Here is an 18794-nt window from a genome sequence, read left to right as displayed (position 1 = left end):
TGTTTATTTATTTATTTATTTTTCAGATTTCCGACTGTTGATGGTGTAAAATATCAGAAGCAGGTTAGTCTCTTATTTGTCCAGATAAACATTTTGGGTCAAAAACAGTCGCCATGGCTCTGGTTCCTGATTGTTCGTCAACGATATAGCTTGCATTTTCCCAGATGCTAATATAATTGCGAAGAAAGTACCATCTGGTATAGCTTCTAATATTACTCAGTTACTTGGTGTGCCAGTATTTTGTTTTAACCAAACAAGCACAGAGAACCCCTGGATGTGAACAGTGTTACATGCCATCTGTGCAGAAAACAAATTGGCAATACTACCAGTTAGCATGCACATCTCAGGATACATTGTCCAGCTCAGAATGCTTAAATGAGTCTGGTCAGGTGGCTTGCAAAATGATCCCCTTTACTCCTCTACCAGAGTTTTTTTTATTTGCATATTCCCCAGCATTCTTTGCCAGACTGAAAATCTATGTTATAGGCATAATCTTTCCAAGCTTGTATGTATGTATGTATGTATGTATGTATGTATGTAGCTGATGATGATTGTTCTGCATGTATAGCCTATAATTAAGTGCATAATAATTTATAATATAATAATAATAATAAGTAATAATTTTCTATTGTAGACCATTTTATATTGTAGAGGAAGTGGTTAAATAAAGCTCTTATTTACGTTATATTTAATAATGATTAAATTTTGGGTGCACTAAAGCAACAATTGAGCTTGAACAATAGTGATGCTACCATGCACAGTTCATGTTTGTTCACAAACACCATTCCTTAAGATGCCAATTCGGCCATCAGCTCATTCGACTCCTCTGGAAAAGAAATGCGTCCTTAGCTGTATAAAAGAGCGACAGAGGGAGGGAAAAGTGTTCAGGCACACTCTGCCTTGGTCTGTGAATGCTGCTTTGATTGCTCTAACCTCTTCTCACTGTCATGCTGTGACCTGTATTGTTAGGTACCGGTCAATTTCTCTGATGGATGAGGCTGGAGCTCTCACTAATCCATCTCCCAGCGTCCAGACCGAGCTTTAGAGTGACCCACAGATGATTTTATTAATCCTTGCACCAGCACCTTGAGAGGTGACAGATTGGTTTGCAACAGCAGGACGACAGGGCAAGTCAACCTTATTCAATTTAGGACTAGATAACATAGTTTAGAGCGGCCCCACCCACACGCGTGGGATGGGGTGTGTTACAGATGGGTCAAGGAGAACGTTTATGACCAATGTAAAATAAGGTTAATGGAAATTTACTCTTCTTTTCCCGAAGACTGTGGGCTGCTTCTTTATCAGTATTTCCAGACTTTGTATGCTGATTAAGTAAAAACAGAGTCTCCACATGAAAGTGCAAAACAAGACTCTGTTACATATGATAAGGTACAGATATCAGAGTGGTGGGGGGTGGGGTGGGGGGATATGCAGATGCAGTATTAGAAGGAACAGATTTTCAAGTGATGCAAAATAATATCCGATATTTTGGTCTTTAACTCTAGAATGATTCAATTTTGGATTGGGCTGGCCTGAACAGCATTTAAAGACTTTGGATACTTATTAACATTTTCCAATAAGTCAATGAATGCTCATTCTCATTCACCTATAGAAGCAATATTTGAAGTGTTTTCATTTGTTTTTCTGATGACAAACATACGCTTGCATTTTAATCAGTGTTTTTTCACACCAGCTGCTCTAAACACACAACTTGCATCCAACAAAAGACAGGCCAGTCACATTCTCCCACTTTCTAAGCAGTATTTAAAATAATAATTCAAACTTATGTCTGTATGGTATACCAGCTTCTTCTCACGTTTCACTGAACATTTTTGGTGGCATGAATTTATGGTGCATTTAACTAAACCAGCATTAATTTATTACAGATATTAAAAAAAAGAACTGTTCAACCTAACAACCCTATTGAAATTTATTTTAGGCTACATTTTTGTGGCTTAAAAGAACACAGAGCTTCTGAGTACTAAATAGAAACTTGAATACCAGCAAAACAAATAGCTGAGTATTCAAATTATTTGTGCCACAATACAAAATAATGTCATAATCATGTTGATATGGGCAGATAATGATCGTGCCAGACAGATGTTTAGATTTAACTGATATTTGAAGCCAATATTTGATGACATTTGTTTGTACTTTAGATGAGCAGAATATTTATACGACACTGGGATAATTTGCTAGAATATCAGTATCTTATTCATTTTACTGCATTTCTAACCTTCTACAAATGAGCATCACATTTCTCTGTAATGCTAATGCAGGGAGGTGTAGTCCCAATTTTGGCTTTTTATAAATATTTATGTACCTGCATTCGCAGATATGTACATGAAAAATGTTGACATTGACTCACAAAGACCATATTGATGCATCTCTTGACTTGTGACCCAGTTTTCTTCATTTTATAGACGTTTATACATCAGTATCAGCATTGGCACATGTGTACATGAAGATATCGGCACCGGCCCACACTTACCATATCCCTGATTCATACGCCTTCTCCTGTATGTGACTCCCTGCCAAAGATGACTAAAATGTATTATGCCTAAAGTATGTGGGTTCAGTGACTATAAAAAATGAAGTAAATGGTTTCATGACTATAAAAATAATTAAATAAATATTGATAGTAGCAACACTGTAGTGACACATTTCTGTCTAAAATAATTCATTGAAGCGCGTTGCTGTATCCATATTTTGAGTGCATGTATACCAAAAGGATCGGAACGTTTTCATGTAAATTTAATTTGCAGAGAGTTTGAGCGTAGATTTCTTTTGTTCTCCGAGGAGAGTAAGACTTGCATTGTCTTTCACCTCCACACGCACACCACACACGCTTTTCGTGGCAGTTCCAGCTAAATAGAGACTGGCACCCTCTAGAGACTTACAAAACTGGCCTTCGTCTCAACATGACATGAACTAATGTTTACAAGTTCCGTATTTGGCTCACGATTTAACATCTTTGTCAGTGGAGACAGAGGCAATAGCTTAGTGGAGCACCACTGACATTGAGGCCTTTTGTAAAAAGGCTTTTATAAAGCTGAGTTCTGGCAAGGGAGCTGAGCGAGTTGGTGATGCATCTCTGTCAAACTCAAGTTCTAGCCTGACAGCTCTCATGGTCTTTTGAACCCTACAAACTGACAAGACAACAAGCTGAAAGGAGCTTGGAAACCAGGCAAGGTAACGTGGGAGAGCAAAAGAAGGTTGCTCTGGGATGACCTGTGAAAATCAAGAAAACAGCATACGGTGTAGTCTAGGGATGCTTGATGATATTGGTATCAGCAGATGTTTTAAAAAAAAAAAAAGAAGCATCGTAAAAATGCGTAGAAATAACCGGTAATTCAAACCGACAATCCACGATTGTATTTTCTTGTATTCTGGAAGAACAGTATGCTTATGAGACGCTGAGCTGCTGTGCTGAAATGTATGATTTTACTGTACTTTTTAAGTGCATGGACAGGAATTAAGCCTAGTAATAGGCTTCACAGATTCTTCATTGAAAGATTCATTGAAGTGTTGCCCAGGTCTAGATTTAGTCCCTGTCTGACCCTAAACAGATAAATATTTCTTTATAAGGCTAATCCATGTATTTTATATCCAGTTTATAAATGTGTATTAGCATCATCATAGGCATCGACAGATACAGTGCCCCCAAAAAGTATTTGAAAATTTGTGCTATACTTAAAAATATGTGAAATTAATTATGGTAGGAAAATGTCAAGCCGAATGACAGACCATTCTAAGACTTTTCAAAAGGCTCCTGGTCGCTTTCAGTTCATTATCCTTCTGAAAGATCCATTTAATGTCAAATTTCTTTGCAGATTTCTGCAGGTTTGCTTCCAAAATATCTTTCTAGATCAAGCCATTGATGAAAGCACACTCTGACTTTGATGTTTCTCCAGACTTTGATGTTTAGACCTCTGTGCTTTAAAATAGAACCAGACTGCACTGAGGCTAGTTCTTCTCCAGGCTTTCTCCACAGAGTCTTCCATCAGTTTGTTATACATTTCTCTGAAACAAGTATCATTTTGTTAAACATTTAATGAGATAATCTAAATAATTTACTTAAAGTTTATCAATGCTGAGTGTCCAGATACTTTGGGGCCACTCTATGTATATGAAAAATATTGGATATCAGCATCAGCTCAGAATTGCCCCATTGGTGCATATCTGTTGTAGACCACAAGTAATTAAACAGCATCACCATTTTTAGGCTGTACTCACACATTTAATTTAATTTAATCACATTATATTTAAAGTAATACAGTGGTTAAACTGCTGAATGTCAGCTTTGATTTTATTTTTATCTGGGTAAAAATCACAAACCTTTCATACGTGATCCTCCTATTTCAAGGGACCACAGTAATTGGGCTGTTGGCTGCTCAGTTGTTTCTCAGCTGTCTGTGTCTTATTTATGCACTAAGCTGACGAAGGTCTAGGGCTGATTCTATATGGACTATTTGCTGGATTTGTGCCTCCAACCTGAGGACCAAAGAAATGTTAATGCCAGTTGAATAGGACATCATGCGCTCTTAAAAGAAGGTGGTTCTTCAAGGGCCCGGTAGTAAAGATATTGGTTCTATATAGAACCAGAATATTCAAAGAACCATTTGCATGCTTAGTGTTCTTTGCATGTTGAAATAGTTTTTCAGATTGATGGAAAGTGTGTTGTATATGGTTCTATATGGTACCGAAAAGGGCCCTTCTAGTGTTAGAAGCTTGACATTATAACAATAGGAGAACCCTTTTGGTGCTATATAGACACTTGTCTGAGTGTAGCAAGTTGAGAACAATAATTTAAGATTGACTCAACTTCTCTAACTACAACCCCAATTCCAGTGAAGTTGGGACGTTGTGTAAAACATAAATAAAAACAGAATACGATGACTTGCAAATCTTTTTCAACCTATATTCAATTGAATACACCAAAAAGACGAGATATTTAATCTTCAAACGGATAAACTTTGTTTTTTGCAAATATTCATATATTCAAATATTTTGAATTTGATGCCTGCAAAATAAAGTTTATCCGTTTGAACATTAAATATCTCGTCTTTGTAGTGTATTCAATTGAATATAGGTTGAAAAAGATTTGCAAGTCATCGTATTCTGTTTTTATTTATGTTTTACACAACATCCTAACTTCATTGGAATTGGGGTTCACATGAAATGGGAGGACTGTAAATGAAAAGGCTGTCTGGTTCACATTCATAATAATTGCAAAATATATAATCATATTTTTTTTTTATCTCAGACTCTCTATTTTTTATTTTTTAGTCACTCCTTTAATCCCCCTTTTGGGAAGAAACTAGAGACTGAAACCGAGGTGACGTCAGCCTCTGCTTCATAAATCAACACAGCCGTAAATCTCGCTGTGACACCGTGTGCTCTGACAGGTGGGAGTTAAGCAGTGAAATGTGGTGGGGGGGCGGTCTAAGTGATGGGGACCTTTGACACTATATCCTGTTGTGGCTGAATTCCAGCGGTCCGCTCTTTTGTCTGCCTCTAGAATTAATTTGTGGAAATGACAGAGCCCCTCGTCCCCCCATGAGTGATGCTTACAGTAATAATGTTTAATTAGTAAAGCAATTAATATGATCAACTTCAGTGCTCCATCAAGCATAAACCGTTTTACAGTGTAAGGGGTCTAAAGTAGGAATTAGAGTAGCGTGGGATGTGGTCTCACACACGCACATTCATGGAAAAAGACTGGCACCTACTATAAACACTGATGCTTTCATTAGTTGTGGTGGGTTATGAAAGTGTGTTGAATAATAAAAGGGTGTTTTATCATATCATAATAAATTACTCCATAATATGCTTTTGAGTACATTGTACAAATCATAAGTACTTAAAGGACAATGACAGACCGCATGGATCTTTACAAAGAGACCATAATTAGTCCTGTTTAATTGGGTTTATTGTGTCACAGTACGTAAAAGATCAGTTTTTGACAGTATTTTGAAATTTTGGCAACTGGAATTTTTTGTCAAAAAGTGATTAAAATCTGGGAAAAAAGACACAAAGTGAATATGTCTAAACGCTGTCTTTTTTGAGAAAAAAAAAAACAAAAAATGATTAATTAGGACTCAAATTTTTTGATGTAATGAAAATTATTATAATTTTTTTTTTCAATAATTAAATATGATGTTTGTTTCCTCCGCCCTGCTGTGCACTGACTCATTCAAACAGTTTGAGTGGTAGGAGATACACAGTAAAAAAAGCCAGCCATGTGGAACTTTCACAGTTTCTTTGTGGGATTTTAAACAAGCTTTTTGTAATCACAGTTCATCCCAAGTATCAAGGGTGTCCAATAAATAGAGAACGTCTCCATGACATCCTGCACGATACGTACACACTCGATATATGTAACTAAACAACAGAAGCAGTAAGGAAAGTCCTTGCAAACACGCTGACGGTATATGTAGCTTTTATTTAAAAAAAAAAAAAGTTAAAAAAATTTGCAAATGAGTGCCAAAGCTTAAAACCGTGTAATTCATTGCCTTTGAGGGCCAACCATTCTTTGTTGGCAAAGACACTGGATTTTGCGGCACATGCTATAATAATTTATTACAAATACTGTAATAATTTAGAAGATTTACTTGATGTTTTTCCTGTTTTTATTGTCAGCCTTTATGTTTTGGTTTTCGGCCCAGTTTGTTCTGAATTTCGATTCCGGCCAGGAGTTTTCACTTTGGTACTTCTTGAGATTTTTTTTTTACTGGGGATGTTTTCCTGTTTCAACATATCAAACTTGAGAAGAAACTAAATATCGTGAATCATCTTAAGTATCCTGATGTTCTATTTGTGCCATGTCTATGTTGCACTGTTGGAAATTCTGTCATGTCATGCAGGCGGTCTGACCTGTCATTTTCTGATGATCTGGTCAATATGGTGATGTACACAGGCCATTAAAATACAGTGTGTCAGGCTGGCCAGGTAAGCTTGTGTAAGTCCCCAAGGCTACATATTAAAGGAAAGTTCTGAAGTTGTTAAGCATAATTGGCGACTGTGCAGTGATGTAGTGTTTATGGCACCTATGCAAAATCCTGCCTGCAGGGAATACTTGGGAAAAAAATCTGAGAAGCCAGCCAGAGGGAGGGTGCAGGTATAAGCACATATTCAGCAGTACTGCTAAGTTCATTTACACCAGTGGGTGTTCACGTTTAATGTCGAGAGTGGAGAAGACTCCCAGAGTCTGTAGATTATGGTAGATGATTTTAAGATCGTCATCTTAAGGAGGATTACTCACGTTAGACTACTGTGCAACCATCACACTGGCATTAAAGTTGCTCATATGCATTGCAGGTTTCTCTTGTGATGCAAGAAGGTCAGTTAGTTTTATTTTTAGAGAATTGATGACCCATCAGGAGACACTGTTGATGCTGTTAATTGGCTGTTAATCGTATCTACTGGATATAATACATGCAGTTGCCAGGCTTTGTAGAGAGTCTAATTAGGTCCTCAGAGTGCTCCTCTGTGTGTCCTGGACAGCCTCCTGCCTTTAGTGAATATGCATGACCTCAAGCTCCCCTGGCCAGCACCTAATCCTGACAAAGCCCTTCACATTTCAAAGACACCAGCCCCATCCTCACTGCTCACAATGCTGCTGAATGAAGGCCCATTGAAATGGTGATCCTCTTTAGCCATTGTGCTCAGTGGAGGCCTTCATTGTGAAGCCAGTCGCAAAGCTCCACGTGAAATCACTTTAAACCTGATCAGTCCAATTAGGATCACTGGGTGGTTGGTCACATTGATTTGTTGGTTAAATAGTAATGTAAGAAATGAATCTTTCGCATCATGAATATTGATGTGAACACTTTGTATTTTGTGTCCTGGGCTGGACTGGGTCACTAATCTGACCGTAATGTGTGTAATAATGTTGTGTTCTCTGTGAAGGCTCCCTCTGTTGATCGTGTGCCGGAAATACTCCAGTCTAACGGCATGACTTGAACATGTTTCATGTTATTTTAGGACCTTTATGGAAAGTGGCCTCCAATAGTTGTCCACCCTTAAAATAAAGGTTCCAAAGTAGTTCTTGGCTTGGACCATTTATAAGAAAATAAAAACTTTTCATTGGTATAGATTTTTTTATGTATCTGGAGGCTCTTCAAATTTTAAAAAATGATTTATTATTAAATAAAATGGTTTATTATAGATGATTTCCACAGAATGTTAAAATCTTTTGCATAATTAAACGATTAAAATGTAAACAAAGTCATGCACAGTAGTTTGATGCAAAATGCTCTGTTTTAAAGAAAGTAATAACGTAGCGGTTACAAGTGGTGACATGCTGCCTTTTAGGGCACTGCAATGTAAAATAGTCCACAAAGAAAACTGGTGTGTGTGTATGCGTTTTATTTTTATATATATATATATATATATATATATATATATAATCCCCCCCCCCCCATTATTTTACCATCATCAACATTTACATATCTTAGAAGAAGTGTGGGCTTGGTTCACTAGTGGATTTGATAGTAAATAAAATGGCTATATTTTGTGCTATGTACAGTTCAACCCCTGGTTTAACCCAAAAGTATTTGCATTATTTTACATTTTAACAGATGCTTAGCTTTGTGCTTAAGCTGTAGCACTATGAACTCTAAGTCTTTGCAAATACACTAAATACACAGTATGTAAGCTAATATAGCTTTGAGATGTGTTTTTGACCACCCATCACTCCTCACCTTCACTGATTAACATCTGGATGATTCCTCAACTCTAACCTCATCCTCCAACAATCATCCAGCTGTCAAAAAAGACACTGTACACAAAGTCTGTGTCTGAAAAGAAAAATAGACTGCAGAATGTTCTGGCACGCTCTGGTCCTGCTTTTGGCTTGTGATTCTCTGTGGTTTTCTGAATGAGCCTGTTTGAATGAACTTTCTTATTCAACCTCAGCTATGTGCAGGGTTTTTATGGAGTCGGTTGGGATGGAGGCTCGTTGGGTAAACACAACATTTGGTCTGTGTTGGATTTTTTTTTCCTCCCTAAGGTTAAATTTAAAAAATGCGTGTGGGCTTGGCAGGCGCCCTGTTCCTTTGCTCTAATCAAATGTTGAAACTTGGCTCTGTGTACCCTCTTCGCTTTAGACTTACTGACTAATCCGGTCATCTCTCTCTCTCTCTCTCTCTCTCTCTCTCTCTCTCTCTCTCTCTCTCTCTCTCTCTCTCTCTCTCTCTCTCTCTGATTGGGCTACCCCCTGACCACTGTGCCATGTGGGGGTGATGGTGGAATGCAGGCTCAGGCAGCAGACTGTCTGCTCTCTGCAGCCTGTAGACTACCCAGTGCGGAACCCTGTCCACAGTTCTGACCAAAGGAAAAAGAAAGAAGGGGGGGAAGGAACTTTTTTTTGAGCAGTTGTCACAACTAAACAAGCAAAGCACACGGTGCCTCGACTCCAGCCAGCGGTAGTGAGGCTCTCAGATTTTCCTTTCTCCGTGCTGTCCTGCACAGAGTGAACGGATTAAGAGCCTCTCAGTCTTACAGCCAGGGAGGGAGTTTCCACGTGTATGTGTGTGTGTGTGTGTGTGTGTGAGTCAGCCCGGCTAAGTTTGTCACTCTAAGAGTACAAGCCCTTGTGTGAGAATCAACTCGGAGATCAGGGAGCGCTGGATTTCTTGTTCTTGCTCTTCAAAGCCTGATAGATTAAAGCTTTTCCACAGAGGTAACGAGAGTTTTTTTATTCTTTTTTTATGCTTGTCTCTGTTTCCTGTATTAACTGGATTAAGGAGCGGATGCTAAAAAGACAAAAAAAAAAAACCCTTTTTTTTTCATTCCAGCTTGCAGGTGTGTCCTCTATGGTGGTCTTTGGTTATTTGTAATGGATTGACTTTGCCGTGTTTGTGATGTCTGGATTCTTTTATGGGCTGTTAAAGTAATTCCAGTGCGATAGCACATGAGTCATAGTGGAGTGAGCGACTACTTCATCTCCAGACATGAACCAGTTTTTCAGCAGTTTGAAAGTTCTGTCTGTGTCTTTTGACCAAACATGAAAATCAATGTAAAGATAGGGGTGGGCAACCTGACAATATTTATTGTTATTGTGCTATATTATGTCACAGAAAACCTTTCTAAGCATGTTGTGGATAGTGTCAGTACTTGGACATTGAACAGCTGCATGTTTCATTACAGAGAGAGCATCACTAGCCCTGTTTTTCTGGGTTTACTGTAGTGCAGTGTGTAAAATGTTGAACAGAATCTCTGTACTCATAGTTTTTAATGGCTAATCTCAGAAAAATGTGATATTATGGCATTTATAAGTGTGTGCGATGTCTTTCTTATGACATTTTTAACTCTGGCATATCTTACTGATCTGTTAAAAAATTATAGCCTGTCCAGACCACTTCACTCAGCTCAGACTCCTCCTATGATCACTTACAGCTCAGTTGGTGGAAGATAATTTTCTTTTCCAGGTCCTAAACATTGCATATTAGGAATGCAAGTTCGGTGGGAGTTTTTAAATCAAGCTTAAAAAGCATTTTTAGCCTAGTATATTGTCGCTGTCCAAAAAAATGTGTATCTTAATTTTTTTGTGATGTTTGTTTGTTTGTTTGTTTGTTTGTTTATTTATTTAATTTTATTTTTATTAAATTACTTTATTTATTTTTTTGAGCTCAGCATCTGTTCTTTACATTGTGTGAGAATATCATGATTGGAGCAATAGAAATGCTCCAAAATTAGAATAAAAACTCGCATAACTTGCATAACTTGCATCGAAAATAAATACCGTTTTTGCCCTCTCCTAGAGTTACTATTGGTTTTTCTTTGGACAGCGGCGGTATGCTCAGTGTTGTGGCTCATTTTCTTCTGTATTTATTTTATAGTAATTTAAATTAAAGTATTTTATCTTTCCAATGTTTTACTTCCATTTCTGTTTAAAACAGTTTTCGATTTTCCTAAATACTACATAAATAACATCATTCTTAACTTGGAAATGTGTTAAATTGTTATGAAATGTTTTTGCCACACCTGGGTTAATGTCTGCTTGCTGTGAAGTAGCTGTGGTTGGACAGTCACCTGCTCAAGGTTGAAAGGGCTGTAGATGCTCTCTTGGCAGTTAATGAACGTGAGCATTGATGTTGCTATTACTCCGAGATATTCTGACACTTTGTGTGATGCTATCAGACTGGCTGTCACAGCCACTTTTGAGTCTCTGCCAGGGCAATGAGGCTCTCATGAGAAGGATGAAAGGACATGCAGAGGCAGCCAGCTGTTACAGCAGTGAAGTAAAAAACTTTGTACTTTACTATAGACATGGTGAGTTAGTAAGTGGGGATGCATGATTTCGGAATTGTGTGTCAGATGTTTGCTTTTAAAAAAAGGTATTAGACAGTTAAAAAACATTGAACAACTGCATTCGTCCTTCCAAAGAGAGCACAGTAAGTCCTGTATTAATGGATTTCATGCAGTGCAGCATGTGAAGTGGTATATAAAAATCACTGTACCTAGAGATTATGATGCCTGTTTTTTTTTCAAATGTGGCTCTCCTAGCGCGTTGTGTCTGTGTACCAAAATGCGGCGATATATATCACGTTTCGTGAAAGAGTTTAAGTATAGTGACATCATATTTTGCCATAGCGCCCACCCCCAATGTATTTTTCTACTCGGTAAGAGCAACATATTTAGTCAATGCTGAGTTACTGTGCCAAAATAAAAAAAGCCACACAGAAAGAGTGATTCTCTGTGATACTAATCAAAGTAGATCTTATCTCAATTTCTGCATTTTACAACTATATCTGCGGCGGTATTGGGCGACGCATGAAAAATATTGGATATTTGCATTGGCCCACATTCCCATATCAGTGCATCCCTACTAGTAAGAATTCTTTTTCCTTTAGGTGGAAGTGGTGATCTGTGTGGGGGTCAGTATTTCAGTTATTCTAATAGCTTCCTCCCTCTTTTTCACACAGCCATTTCTCTTCCTGTGACTACTCTATTATGTCCCTTTTCAGTGAAACTGACCTTTGTCTTCTCTTTATCCATTTAAAAGCCCTTCCTGGCTGCTGCCGTCAGGTGATAAGGCTCCGTTCCTTAGACTCTAATATGACTTCAGAGAAAGTGCTTCTGGGAACTGGATAGCTAATAATAACAGTGTCCTGTGATGTAACAGGGAAACACTTGACAACCGCCGCTTTGTTTGTGCGAAGAGCTTTAATGATTTGGGTGTAACGTTGTGAAAGGTTAATTATTTCCCCTCTTTCTGAATTAGATGTAGTGTCTCAAAGGAAAAATCTGTTTACTCAGCCATTCGCACTGATTTTCGTATTGATATTAATAACCATTTGAATTTGATCTGCTATCAGAACACTTTGTTAAAGTAAGGCTTGTGTTCTAGGCTTGCGTGCTCTCCACACTTTCACTTTTGCACGTTTTCTGTGCCTAGACTGCACTCAGAAGCAGAGAATTCCCTCATCAATGATTTGCCAAGCCATTGTGTTCCATCAAGTGTGCACTGAAGGTCGAGCAGGTTTTCCTCACAGGGGCCATTTAGCGTTGAGGCGGTGTGATAAAAAGGGTTAACCTTAGTAGATACTGTATATAGGGCAGAACTGACTTCAGTCTAAAGGACAAATGAGCACTCGCTTTTTAGGGAAACTCTGAACAGAAACGCGCACACACATTTGCTCAGTTGCTACATGGTCTGTGACTAAGTACATCACTGAAGTCATTTCTAAAATCAGTTTGGTTGCTTTTGGAGGAGGGAGTTTTTTTAATCTCTATGACGACAAAATAAAATAGAAAAGGTTCCAGTGATGATGGCTTTGCATGAGAGGGTGGAGGAGACTTTTTTTAATTCAGCTTGTGAGTAAGAGATTCCTTTCCACACAGACAGATGTCACGCGAAGGCACCATGCACCTCTGCCTAAAGCGTGGAGTTCCTCAGGGGTGTACTCTGGTGCCTTCTCTGAAGTTCTGAAGGCAGCTCTTTTTGCTGGAATACCACAATAGTGTTCAGCCCATGGCCGAAGTCTGAAAGACCCTGTCTGTCTGTGCCTCCAAGTTTTTTCACGCTTGTAGATGTCCTGTTTGTGAATAGCTGCTCTGTGTCGGCGTTACTCTGCGTGTTTGTGCTAGTATTGTGAAAGAATGGCCTTTATGCTGGCTCCTTCAGGCTGACTCCAGCCTTGCCTCCTGCACCATGGGCTCATTTGTCTGGCTTGAAATGCGTTTTTGTGCCTCTCTGCATATGAATGGACCCAGCATTTCCCCTCTCAACCTGTTCTGTGGAAGTGGGGCGAGTCGTCGTTGATTCCAATCAAGGAGTCGGGAGGTCACCCGGGGAGGAATATTTTGGGGAGAGGCAGTGTGAGGAACAGATGTTCTCCTAATCCTGCCCTTGGAACTAGACCTCTAATTTTCCCACAGAGAGGCAAGCAGGAGAGTTTAAACAAGGTGCTGTGAGCATGATAAAGCACTTTGACTTTAAACTGACATGCAGATCGCCTCTTCTTGTTTGTGCAGTCTGCACACTTGAAGTGCTTGTGAGGTTGTGGCCTGGGGTCACCTAAGGATCTATTGAAGTTTTGGTTTTGAAGGAAAGGTGCTTTGATGGTTGTCTTTAGGAGATTCACATGGACACATATTTTGTTTATTTCTTTCTTTTTTGCTTACTTTCTTGTGCTTTTTTTACATTTTCATGACAGAAGTAGTTTTTTTTAATGATTTCTTTTCTTGTTTTTCCTATCATCTTCCATTTCTTTTTTTTTTGATCCAAGATCAAAGACTTGAGGATTGTGTATGAGTATGTGTGACCTGCATGACATTTCTGAAACCTTGCGAACAATATGAAACTTTTGTTGTTTTAGGAGTAGAGTTCAGAGAAGATGATACCTTATACAAGAAATCATGCAAATAAGATTAGAGTTGCTAGTTAGCGATAAATGCTGGTTCATTTGTCATAACCTTTAGACCAGCATGCCACAGATAAGAACAGATGATGTATATATCTATATAAATATATATATATGAATATAAACAGCAACCATGCTAATTGTTAGTCGGCATGTGTGAGTCACGTTTCAGTGAAATGAAAACACATCCATTAGTTGATTTTGCTTCCAACTGTGCATTCTGTTGCAGTCTGAGGTAGTCTGCTTTACCATAAAAGAATAATATGGAAGAAACCACGATCTTTTGGGGTTTGTGTGGACCCCAGCCTGCTTGCCATGCTTATTTCTTTCAGCGTTGCCTCACTTGATCAACCTCATCAGGCAACGCGGCGGTCTCAGGTGTCGTCCTCGCATCAAACCAACGGCCGGCTCTTACTGGCAGCATGAATGACTTCTGATATTTGCCTAATTAGTTTTACTTCAAACCAAAACCATAAGTGGTTTTATTTAAATACCATTGTTGTCAGATCAAAACTATCTTAAAAGTCTTTGAATTTTTTTTTATTATACAACCCACTGCTAGCCAGAGCAGTTGATCTTAGAATCATATTTTTGACTTCAGACTTTACCTCTGATCTTGCTGTATGCCGATGTACATGAAAGCTTAACAATGATGAGGTTCATTAGCTTTTCTGTTTCAAGAATGCACTGAAAGTGGCACATTAATTCTGAATGTAAGCTGCAAACTGTGAGTACTTGTTGTACAGGATCTCTGTGGACATATGTGGTATGCGTGTATAGGAGGGTCATGCGCTTCTTTAGCTTGATGTGAGTGCTGCTTCATGAATGCTTTCTGCCCACCGCTTTATTTGGCATCCTGCTCCGGACTTGCTTGGCAGTGCAGACCAAGGGAAAAAAAGTTGTGGAATTTGTGTGTTTTAAAAATAAACACCGGATAAAATAAAGGCTACTTTCAAAAACTTTCCCAGCCGTTTGGCAAGACGTCATTTAGGTCTGCTTCATGGGCAAATATGCAAGTAACATTGAAGTTTGAATGGGAAATTAATCTTTTTCTTCTGGGAGAAATGACCTTCAGTGTCACTAATGCTGTGTTGTAGAGCTTCAACGATGTAGTTCAGACTTCATCTGACTTGGAAGAGCTTGAGGGGACGTTTAAACTTGAAATGACTGTGAACCAAAAAATGTACTTTAGATTAATGTGTTAAATATTCACATACTTATTTCTTTTACATGCCAAAATATTGGGTTTTTTGCTGTGTGGACAATAGCAAATGGATATTTCATGCTTTGCAACTGCAAATATTAGTGATAGAGTTGTTTAATTGGCCTAATTATGCACTGCTAAGATGAGTATGTCCTCATATATCACACAGATGAGCTTCACCAAGCCAGATTGTCAGCTGACCCAGGAGGAGATGATGAGTTTTCGACCTACAAGGCTGTAGGATTTTTAACGACACAGGTAAGACCAACTGTTGATCTTCAAGATTGTGGAAGTCATTTTTTTTTCATAGCCTGCCATATCGGTCCAACACTAACATTACTGATGAAACTGTCTCCCCAGGCTGTACTCTGATAGTGTCATGTTTAATTTATCCCTACACGAAACACCATGAGTTATGAAATCATTTATCATACCCTGCGATTTTCCCATGAAATTAATCGCCCTCACCATGGCTGTAACTAATAACAGATCAGAGCTAAGTCACTTTCATTTGTGCAAGGAGCAGAGCTAGGGATTTATTATGCTGTGTTCCTTGAATATTACTGATGGGATCTCTGTTGTAGGCCCAGGTCAGGAATGGGGAACTCGGAGAGCCAGTACAGCCTTCAGGGGTCCAGGAGCAACAGCTTCGTCCTCCCTGGTAGACAGAAGCCCTATTCACTGAAGTTTCGCTCTGCCAAAGAGGGAGTTTTGCCACCTCACAGTTGGTGGAGGGTGGGATCAGGAGTTTCTGGTTTCAAATCCAGAACTATGGGCCGTGGATGTTTGGCCCAACCCAAGAACCATCAGTCCTATATGTCTCGTCATTATGACTATGTCACTAAAGGTAGAGATGTGAAGAGAACTAGTCAGTGGAATGGTTCTTCTGAATGTTTGAGATCCAGGGGACATGTGATGCTTCCAACTGAGAATGGCTGCCATGAAGCTGTTGGTGAAAATGGAGACAGCACCTATAGTTTAGGAGCTTGTAATGGCCATGCTGTTAATGGACACAGGACACCAGAGAAGAAATCCAAGCTGGAGGAACTGGAGGAGCAGAGCAGCCCCAGGGTTGTCATCAAGAGTGATGGCAGCGTACGGGTAGAGTTCAACAACATGCCCAATAACTCCTTGCTTCCAGATGAGTATACTGGGCCTGTTCAGCTACTAAAGTTCTCCCCCACAATGGACTCCTTGCCCACTCCATCTGCTGTGACCCACGGGTCAGATCGTGAAGCTACACCAGTGGCTGCTAGCTCCATCACTAGAACGAGCAAGGGCAGCTCACTTAGCTCAGAAGGCTCCTGGTATGACTCGCCTTGGGGCACTGGTGGGGAATTGAATGAAGACCGTGCCTCTCCAAACAGGGTCTCAGAAACTCTTTCACCTGTTCGCATGGATTTCTTTGATCAGCAGCTACCTGGCATTACAATATCTGATCTCTACCGGGACCCTAGCATGGCTGCCACCTTTCCTACTGCTAAGGATCTGCCATTTTCAAATGACACACCATTCAAGCACAGGTCCTCCTTTGTGTCTGTGATGAAAGAACCTACTGAAGAGGAATGCCCAGGGGCCAAGCAGTACTCCTCCTTCACGTTACCTTGCCGCAAGTCCAAGCCAGTTGCAGACAATGCTGGAAAGAGAGAGTCCATTAGGAGCCAAATGAGACGGCTCAGTGACTGGACCGGAAGCCTGACCAGAAAAAAGAAGAAATCAAAAGTAAGAACTAGGGATGAAAACTCATCTTGAGTAATCGGTTTACTATTCTAAGTGCCAGTGTCTGGATGCTGAAAACACTTTGACACACAGTACAATGATGATATTAGGAGTAATACAAAATAATGAAATACTGTAAATACTTGTACTTGCATTAGAGCTGCAGTCACATTTCTGTGCAGTGGCATGGTAAAGGCTGAACAAGGACATGCAGTGTCACTGATGTGACGTATTTCCCTTATGAAGCACTAAAGCTGTTTGCTTGCTTGTGGGATCCACTTGTGGAGAATTTGTAACCTAAGAAATGCGAGTGAGTTCCTTTAGGTATTTTAGTCTAAAAAACAGTATTCCCTGTTTTACTTGAATAAGTATGTATCTTTTTTTTTCTTTATAGACCTACTAAAATTAATATATATTTTAATTTCTTACAAACGCTCCTTATGATGATGCAGATTTGTTGTAACATTTTATCATGCAGTTTACACAGTCTACCATGCCGTACACTCTCCAAAAAAAAGGTATGAAACTGTCATTGGGGCAATATCTCTCTTGTCCCTGGGATGAGAACCTCGAAGGTACTTCTCAGTACCTTTAGTCAGGGAGCATAACTGTACCATTAAAATGATATTTTCGAAGTTGTACTGACACCACACGCCCTGTCTCGTCTCCAGGCCTTTTATTTTGTTGTTCTGGTTTAAAACATTGTTATGAAAAGGTACAAATACATATTTTCCACTGATGTTTCAGGTACACAATTGGACTTTAAACCACTGTTGTACCTTTTGAAGGTACATTTAAACTGTACCTTGATGAATGAAAACTACCTGCACAGAACCTTTATTTCCAACAGTACAATACATGCACTTTACACACAAAACACAGGAAGAAAAGTCATAACCTTTCGTCACTATTTACTAGTAGTTCAGTATAGTAGTTTTTGAGCTTTATAACTGCCTATTTAGCCAAACACATTCCTGCCAATCTAATTATGTAACTTTAGTGTTGCTTGTTTGGGGTAATTTGATACAGTCATCTCAGTACTTCATTATGCATGTATTACAGGAACTCATAGCACCATAATGATAAAATATGATTTACATCGCAGTCCTAAAGTGTATCGTGTTATGCTTCTATGAAACCCGAGTGCCGTAACGTGAGTGCGTTGCCAAAGGCTTCATTTGCTACTTGAGTAGTGTGGCTAGCTCTGCCTCAGCTTTCCTGCCAAGTTAACTGTAGCCAAAGTTGGCTAGGTTGAGAACCAATGAAGGTATATCTCTTGTATATCTCTCCACCTTTGAGAACATACCTTGTGAAAGGAATCAGCATCCAACGTTACACTGGTTCGCCCCAGTGTTAGCTTTTTGAGAGGCTGTCTTCATTACATGTATTACGTTGCTGTCGGTGTCATCATTGCTGTTGTCCGTGTCAGTGCTCCACCTTCCCTGCAAGTAATGGAACATCCATTCATTAAATCTCGTGAGTACTTAAATATGTCCATGAGATATAGAATATGTACCTTAGAATAGCAGTCATGTTCACATAAATAAGAAGGCAAGTCAAATCACTTGTGCCAGCGGGTGCCTTCACATTTGGCAACATGCAAATTAAATATTGGGTACAAGTCAAATTCAAGGGTGCTCCCTGTTTTAAGAGTTATAATTACGTGAAGAGCTGCTTCTCTCTAACACTAAATTACTCCATAGAATGAAGCTTCTTTTAGAGCAGTAATTGAGTCAGGTTATTTGTTTACAAAAGTCTGGCCAGTAAGGGGTGATTAAGATTCCATGCACGGTGACCGTCTCTCGCTTAGCGTCTGCAGTACCTGAAAAGACAATATTTCTTCCTGGAGTATTAATCTCCTCTCGCCACTGATCACCTGTAGTTAGAACAGGCCCAAAGAGGAAGTGATGGACCGAAGAGTTCTTGGCTGTCAGTGCCTGGGCAAGGTGCCACTACGGTCACTATTGTTTTGACAGGAGTGGAACACCGTCTCATGTTGT

General features: G+C 39.3%; 1 protein-coding gene across 4 annotated transcripts in view; it reads left to right on the top strand.

The window, feature by feature from the left end:
• The window catches only part of tiam2a (TIAM Rac1 associated GEF 2a), an 88504-nt gene that overhangs the window by 14884 nt on the left and 54826 nt on the right, over nucleotides 1-18794 (top strand). For 3 of the 4 annotated variants that reach the window (XM_017723860.2, XM_017723859.2, XM_017723857.2), the window contains exons 2-3: nucleotides 15245-15333; nucleotides 15660-16797. In XM_017723860.2, the coding sequence (XP_017579349.2) occupies nucleotides 15673-16797 (1125 nt within the window). In that variant the 5' untranslated portion in view covers nucleotides 15245-15333; nucleotides 15660-15672. Of the gene's footprint in view, nucleotides 1-9536; nucleotides 9686-15244; nucleotides 15334-15659; nucleotides 16798-18794 lie in introns of those variants that run through there. The other variant, XM_017723858.2, reaches the window with a different exon arrangement.

Source organism: Pygocentrus nattereri, chromosome 10 (genome assembly GCF_015220715.1).
Source record: "Pygocentrus nattereri isolate fPygNat1 chromosome 10, fPygNat1.pri, whole genome shotgun sequence".
NCBI lineage: Eukaryota > Metazoa > Chordata > Actinopteri > Characiformes > Serrasalmidae > Pygocentrus > Pygocentrus nattereri.
This window is presented reverse-complemented; position numbering and strand designations above follow the sequence as displayed.